Source organism: Poecilia formosa, unplaced genomic scaffold (genome assembly GCF_000485575.1).
Source record: "Poecilia formosa unplaced genomic scaffold, Poecilia_formosa-5.1.2 Scaffold4, whole genome shotgun sequence".
Classification (NCBI taxonomy): Eukaryota; Metazoa; Chordata; class Actinopteri; order Cyprinodontiformes; family Poeciliidae; genus Poecilia; species Poecilia formosa.
The window spans coordinates 6,154,669-6,162,917 of record NW_006799943.1 but is presented as its reverse complement, the minus strand read 5'-3'; the positions used below and the strand labels follow the sequence as shown (position 1 = coordinate 6,162,917).

Genomic DNA, 8,249 nt, shown 5'->3' with positions numbered 1-8,249 from the left:
TTTTTTTTTTCTGGTAGTGAACTATCACGAAGTATAAATCAAATTTTTACTTATGTAATACATTTACCACCATGACAATTTCTTTTTTTTTCCACTTTTCTGCCAAATTCACCAAATGTGCAATTCTTGTTAAGTAGCAAGTAGTGTAAGATAAATAGTATTTCAAAATAACTTTTTTTTTAACAATAACAGTATTTGTACTTAATCTGTTGCTAAGAGATAAGCATGTTTTCTGGTAATGGCAGTGCCACAAAGTAAACATCAGATTTTTCTTGCGTAAAGTTTAAAACTGTAAATTTCAAATAAACAGTATTTCAAAAGAGCTTCTGTTTTATAAACAATAATATTAGTTATTAATTTGGTGTTAAGAGATGAGTGTCTTTTTTTTCAGATAACGAACTGCCACGAAGTATAAAACAGAATTTTACTTTTATAATATATTTACCACCAGTGACAAAAAAACAAAAACATTTTCATTTTTTTGCAAAATTCACCAAATGCACAATTCTTGTTAAGTAGTATAAGTAGTATTTCAAAAGAGCAGAAGAAATCGTATGTTTTATGAACAATAGCAATATTTGTTGTTTATCTGTTGCTAAGAGATGAGCTCGTTTTCTGGTAACGGAAGTGCCACGAAGTAAACATCTGATTTTTCCTTTTGCAAAATTTACAAACTGTAAATTTTTTGTGTCTATGCAGTATTTCAAAAAACCTTATGTTCTTTAAACAAAAATATTACTTATTAATTTGGTGTTAAGAGATGAGCGTGTTTTTTTTTCTGGTGGCTAACTGCCACAAAGCAAACATCCGATTTTTACTCTTGTGATGAATGTCTGTTTTATAATATATTTACCACCAATGACAAAAAAAAGCTTTTCACTTTTCTGCCAAATTCACCAAAATGCTCAATTCTTCTTAAGTAGTAAGTGGTGTAAGATAAGTAGTATTTAAAAGAGCAGAAGAAATCTTATGTTTTTTGAACAATAACAATATTTCTTGTTTATCTGTTGCTAAGAGATGAGAGCGTTTTCTGGTAACGAAGTGCCACGAAGCTGACTTTGACTTTCGCACAAGTAGAAATCAGAAGGCAGTGCATTAATATTAGCACAAACATTAGCAGTGCACTGACTCTCACTAGCAGTCTAGCAGTAGTCTTTTCTTTAAAATAAGCTTTTTAGCTATTATTTCATTTATTAGCCATGTTTAATACACTGAATGGAGGAAGTCAATGTAAGACAACATGCTAGTGATGCCCCACATGTCACTGGTTGCATTTAGGCTAACATTAACATTTTTGGCAAATTTTAGCTTATACACTAATTTTACTCAACATGCTTGTGACTCTCCACGTGCTATTGAGTATATTCTACCTTACTTTAGTTCATTTTTAGCATCAGAATGCTGAGTTACACACTTTGGCAGGCCCCATTTAAATTTCTTCAGAAATGTTCTAGTTTTAAGTGCTCTCTTAACTGAATTACCGAATTAACTGAACAACTGAATTACTGTTATGGTCCAAGATGATAATAACATCTTGGACCATTACGTAGTTCGATGTGAACTACGTATACACACATGATGTTCTAGCTGTGACTGTGAGATAATCTCACAACTAAGGCAGCCGGGGCTCCATGTGCCACACAAGGTGCTCTTTTTTTCCCCCGCTTAAACACCTGCCACCCAAAATGTTTGTGCATGTTACTGATCGTCAAACAACATGAGGCTCAACATCTACAATCATGGAGGTTTCATAATGTTTGTTTTTTAGATTTAGAAATAAAACCACATTTTCCGAGAGGACTGCCTAAGATTAAGCGCAATCTGACAGCGTTCAAATCTGTTGACCCGATCGGTGAGTTTAGATGAGTTTACATGAAGAAGCAACCATAATGCTTCTTCATGTAGATACTCTGTCAGCACTGAGACTGAGCTCAGAACCTCCTGCGACGACAAACTCCGCGTGACTTTGGCATTTGGAGAGCAGAGGGTTGAAACAAATCTTCAGCTGTTTGAGCCGTGCAGTCTCATGGCAGACTGTGGAAACCTTCTGCTCTATCAGTTGAAAAGGATTACAGATCTAAGATGAAATGCTCACATCTAACTGCAGGGTTTTCTGCAAAGAAAGCAGGAAGTGTTTTGTTTTTTTACCTCCCACCCCGAGTTTCCTGCAGCAATGCCACAACTGATAAAACTTTGACGGAAAACAAATGTGCTGGTTTACGAAACCCTTTGCACATTTTCACATATTTCCTTCCTGTTCAGTAGCATAGTTCAGTGTATTTTATTGGGTGTTTGTGTGAAAGTCTTACAGTCACAAGTACTGAGTAATAATCATAGTAAAATGATACATGATGTTCATTTTATAGTAAACTCAAGTCTAAACTTTTTCCAGGTCTTTACTGCTATAAGTCTACACTTGGATATTAAACATTTTGTTTTATATCTATAAGAATCAATATGCTTATAACTAAGTTTTTAATAGTTCATATTAATATACCATAATATGCATAAACAGTGGAAATTGTCTTACAACTAAAGGCTAACATCCACCGTCTTCCTTATCGCTCCTCTTTGCTGCAGCCAATCACTGCCGAGGAAAATAAATGGCGCTCCTGGATTGGCTGCTTCTCAAACACCAGCCAGTAGCGTATTATCAAGTAGCATTGCACAAAAGCTCCCCAATCTGCATTTTAAAAACATATAAATATATATTTGAAATAAAGTTGATGCAAAAAATTCATGAATAGGTGAGTAGTCCATGAATAATTTGGAGGTACTCCTGACAGAAAAATAAACCAACAGATGAAAACTGTAAAGCAAAAACTCAAAATTTGGTCTCATCTGACCTTATTTTCCATAATGTTTGCCGTTGGCCATAGATTTGCCTCAGCCGATCTTAAAACAAGATTCCCCTGAAGGCCAAGTTTGTGGACTACACGGCTAACAGTTGTCCTGTCGACGGGTTTAACCCACCTAAGTTGAGGATCTCTGCACAATTTCTCTGTTAAAATCCCACTAAAACACTTTGGGCTTTAAGTTTAGAAACTTTCCAAGGGTGTGAATAATTTTGCCTGGCACTGTATAAGTCTCTCCCCGGTTGATTTGTTACTTTTCATTGTATTTTTTTTATTATTGCGATCATAAGGCTGTGTTGTTCAGTAGAGCTCCATGTCAAAACTTAGATGTAATGTATTTATCAGTTCACTTTATATTCTGCTCATGGGGTAAACATGGCCTCTGGGATGAATAATGCAAATATTCCAAACTGACACAATAAACAGGGAGTTTTTTATTTTTTTTTTATACATCAGAACACCGGCTGTTTTCTAAACTCAAACCTCTGTGTTCGCTGTGCTTATTTTCCACAGGAGATAAATCAACCTGCAGCTCAGTTCTGCCCTGGGCCTGTTGAGCTTTTTTTATCCCCCCCATCTTGTCCTGGTGACTGACAGGACCTTCCTCTGAGAGGATTTCTGAAGCTGTTATTATTTGGGGAGAAATTTTATCCCTCCCCCCCCTCCAAAAAAAAAGGGCCACAACAAATCAACAAAAACCTTAGAATGCACCTCCTATGGAACAGTGAGTGATTTCACGATGAAGAAAAAGCACAAAAAATTTGCCTAGAAAGATATTACTAAACTTTGCCCAGAATCCTGTGTTGTAAAAAAAACAATAAAAATAAAATTAATAATGAGAGAATCTGAGCCAACCTGCTGTATGAGGAGGTTGCAGGTCTCCTGCAGCAGGACGATGAGGCGTCCTGGTGTGTTGTAGTATCTGGAGTTGGCCCACACCAGGCACACCATGTGCATAAGAGCTTTAATTTGACCTTTGACATCAGGGAACTCCATGTTTTCCACTTCCTCAAACAGACGCTGCAGGGGCGTCAGGTAGGTACAAATGTCCTGGGCTTCCTCCAGAGCTGCCAAATGATAATACTCCGTTCGTTTTACTTATTGCTTGTAAAAAATAAATAAATAAACTTCTCATCATAAACGAAGCAACGATTTCACCTGCAAGGACGTCTCGCTGCATGTTAACCAAAGCAGGATAATAGCTGCTCTCCACAGCCTCCATCAATGCCTCCATCTTTTTCACTTTGCAGGAGTTCAGCTGAGAGTGGATGCACTCCAAATCTGCATATCTTACAGGGGGAGAAAAGAAAACAAATCCCAAAATGTTTCAGTCAAATCTTCACAAATACCCAGAATCACACTGGGAGTCCATTACTGAGAGTTTCTGCCGGGTTCCCCATAAAGTACTTTGAATTTTAGGACAATCACTTCCTTTGAAAGTCGTGTTCTCGTATTTTCTTTCGTTGAAGTAAAGAACAAACTACTTCTTTACATCCATCACATACGATCCCAAATGTCTTAAAGCATTCAGCTTCCATGCATCACAAATCAGGAGGAAACGTCCAGAAAACTGCAGAACAGCTGAAACACTGATTGCCTTTAAATCTAGACTAAAAACACATCTGTTGTTTTTCAAAAAAATGAACTGGCACTTGTTTAAAGGTTTCAGTTGTTGACATCTATGACTCTGTATTCTTGTGTTGTAATGATGTAAAGCACTTTGAAGTGCCTTGTTGATGATACAAATAAAGTTTATTGTTGTAACATGTAACATTTTTAGTATTTTTGCCAAGCCCTGGTGCATATGGAATATTTTTTTGTCATGATTAACATGAACCTCCAGTTTGCTTAGCCTGCTGAAATGGAGAAATCAAGTAAAAAACACCATAGCAACATGATTCTATCTCTGTCTTTCAAAGGGGACGTTGATGAACTGATAGATTAATTTTTGAATGACAGTCAAAACGAATCCTTTGAAGCATCAGAACAAAACTAAGTTCTCTTTGTGATCCGTCGGAAAGCAGATGGAACGTCTAACTGCTGTATATCTGCTGGAATGTCCTTTTTTTATTACCAGGTTTCTCATCCAGTCATGCAATAATTAGCTGCAGTTCACTGCTGCAAGATCTAATACCTGAGGTGCAGTTTGCTGTAATTTAGCAATAATTCTGCTAGGAAAGCAGATTTCCTACAATTGGAGAAAAGAACGGAGCACTGGGCCAAAAATTTCCATTTTTCACTCCACTGCACGGATGTTCTGAAACCTGATAATTCAGCAGCAACAGCAAGAGCTGACGAAATAATTCGGCATCGATCCTGAGGGGATGGGCTACAACAGCCAACGGCAGTGCTTACCAAAAAGCAGCCGGTGGCTACTCTGTAAAGATTGGAGGTGCTGACCTGTTGTTCCAGAAGAGCAGCTCGGCGTGGGGCGTAGGATGCTTTCCTCCCAGCACGGCCTCAGAGGAGTCTTTCTTGAGGACAGTGTGGATCTGATGGCTCCACTCGATCACCGCGGATTCCAAAGAGTGGATGATGCTCCTGTCCGCCGCCGCCCCGCTAACGTGCAACACGGGCAAACATGAAGGACGAACGATGGCTTGGTATGATGCTGAGAGTCGGCGCTCCCTTCTTACCTTTGGTCTGCCTCCAGGGCAATTTGTTCCACTTTCTCGAAGCCCGCTGGGAGAGGAAGCAGGGTCTTGCCTTGGAGTCGGCCTGACAAGACCAGCACGCCGGTTTTGAGAGATTGGACATGGTGCTTAATGTCCTGAGACACAAAGTGGGGCCAATTAATGTGGTTCTTCCTGTTGGAGAGCAGTGGAGCTACAACCTAAACGGGTGTAGGGAAAAGAAGTCTTAGAGGGTAAGAGATTGATTTCGCGAAGCCATTACAAGTTCTGACAGCAGTATGATCATGTAAAAGAGGCATCAAACAGGGTGAGACCTTTTTTTTTTTAAACTGTTTGTCATGTAATAATGTTATTCCCTCATCAAAAACATACAAGAATCAAAGTGTTGCTTTGATTCTTTCCCGCATGTTTGAGAAATCCTTTAATCTCCCACGGCAACCAGTCTGTTTGCAAAAACATCAGTTTTCATAAAGCTCTGAACTCCTAATCAGTCCGACGCTCCTCACACTAGCGTAATAAGAAGCATTGTTGTGATGACTTCCTGAAGGCGGAGTCTCAGAAAGAGCAGGAGCTTCTTAAAGAGACAGAGGCGCAATTTTAAATTTCAAATTACAGAGTCAAATGTGTTTTTAGTCATTTAAAATTTAACATTTGACTTTCAAATGACTTAAAAAACCTTATTTATCAAGAGAATATTTTAGAAATTCAGCATTTTCTTAACTGGAGGCAACATATTTACTTGATTGTATTATGAAATGACTGGAAAATACATACTGCCGCCCCTTTAATTATGACCATCCAACCAATTAGCAGTGAAGAGCTTAAACATTTTGAAATAAAGGCAACTTTAACCATACAGTAAAATTCATGACTTTGACTAGGCCATTCTGAAAAAGGCCTATAAGAACAGTAATCCAGTAAACAAACTGACATACTGGTGCTTTTCAATAAACTTGCACATTATCAAAAAGTTCATTTATTCCAGTAACTTGACTTGTTGACTTAAGTGAAGCATGATACATCGATTAATGACACACAGATGGATGTTTTCAAGCCCTTCGTATTGTTAAATTCAACAATTTTCTGCTCAATGCTGACAGAAAACACAACATTTAGTGTTAAACCTGTTTAAAGGTTGTTATTTTCAGTGTGACTGATAAACCCCATTGGAATGCACTCTCTCTGCTCTCTCAATAATAAGATCTGATGGTGTGCCGCATACGGAATTCAACTTTCTGTGTATTTTTCAACACTTTTAAGTACTTTACATTCAGAAGTTCCTGCTTTTCCAGAGCAGTCTAATAATGTGCCTCTACTTTAAGTGAAACAAATCCCCCTGCTTTCTAATTGCCTTGGTGTAAAGCTGATAAATCTTGAGTAAATATACCTGAGAATCATCTATCTGTGTAATGGCACACCTTCGTAATCAGAGATCCAGCCTCAAAGTGGATGAGCAGAAATCCATCTGCTAATCCTGAGCCTCGTGTAATCATTACTACATTCTGCTCTGCTGCTCACTTACCTCCCCAACTAGAGCAGAAAACTGGTCCAGTGGAGCGGAAGACAGGTCTCCGTAGACCAATCTGTCTTTGATGGACTCTGGACTCAGCACGGCTTTTTCTCTTTTCATAAAGTACACTGCCTTGTTTTTACGACTGCCGGCGAACGAGGTTGCGGGCTCCAGCAGTCCGGCTGCGCTCACGGACACCATCAGAGTCCTCTGCTCCGCCGTGTCCAGGAAGTCCTGCAGCACCTGCCTGCTGTCCTTGTCGGACGCGCATTTTTCCCATCTGTCTGGCCTCACTTTGAGAGTTCTCAGCACGCAGTCGGCTATAAAATCCAGTCTTTTGTCCTCGGCGGCGGGTGACTCCTCCATGTCGGCTGGTTTCCCTCTGCTGTCCCCTGGGGTGGGCCCCGGCGAGTGTTTTGAACTGATTTGTGTCTCTGCCACCATGGCAACGATGTGTTTGCATTAATCTGGCCGTTGCTTAGGGGACACTTCTGACCCCAGACCTGACCCCGGGACAAGGACACCCGTCCTGCTGACAGGAATCCTGAATGACAGCTATTGTTCTCCGTCAGGCCTTTGTTGGGAGTGGGACGGAAAGTTTCAATGACAGTGTGGCCCTCTGAAGAACAACACTTCAGGTGATAAAAGGTCTTTATGTAAACACAGGGGTACTGTGAGAAGTGAGGAGAAGTTTAAGCCCCTCATGTTTCATATACAGTAAGAACAATTAAAAACTACCTCACAATATCCCGAAATGTTTCGGAATGAATACAAATGTTGCAGAATAATCTTTAAAGTGTTCCTACCAGTTTAGCATATCTACAGACGTCTTTGACATTTCTTCTTTTTTAAGACTCGCCACACATTGTCAATTGGATTCATGTCTGGGCTTTGGCTAGGCCATTGTAATACATGCGATTTCATGTATTACAGGAAATTTCTTGAAATTTCTTGAAAATTGAGAAACATGTCAGGATTGACGTTCAACTATTTTCATTCTGCTTCAAGAAGGTTGAGCAAGTTTATTTTTATGTTGCTGATTTATAAAGGTTCTAGTGACTTCATATACTTTAACTAAAACTTAATAGTGCACAAAATATGAATCTGCAAACAAAACAATAAGAAGAAATAAAAACTAATTCTTCTCATTGGTTTTATTTGTTTTACTTAATTGGTTTTTGTTAACGGCTAAAACAGACCATGACTTTTTTTGATTAGTAGACAGGAAACAGGCAGAACACACTTACCCGA

General features: G+C 39.0%; 1 protein-coding gene across 1 annotated transcript in view; it reads right to left on the bottom strand.

Moving 5' to 3' along the window:
- Positions 1 to 7,472, bottom strand: part of dnah9 (dynein, axonemal, heavy chain 9) — a 173,313-nt gene extending 165,841 nt beyond the window's left edge. The window contains exons 1-5 of the mRNA XM_016676322.1: positions 7,011 to 7,472; positions 5,492 to 5,688; positions 5,256 to 5,414; positions 4,014 to 4,144; positions 3,711 to 3,922 (exon numbers count right to left, since the gene is read on the bottom strand). Of these exons, the coding sequence (XP_016531808.1) occupies positions 3,711 to 3,922; positions 4,014 to 4,144; positions 5,256 to 5,414; positions 5,492 to 5,688; positions 7,011 to 7,442 (1,131 nt within the window). The 5' untranslated portion in view covers positions 7,443 to 7,472. The remainder of the gene's footprint in view (positions 1 to 3,710; positions 3,923 to 4,013; positions 4,145 to 5,255; positions 5,415 to 5,491; positions 5,689 to 7,010) is intronic.
- Between the last annotated feature and the right edge of the window lie 777 nt (positions 7,473 to 8,249).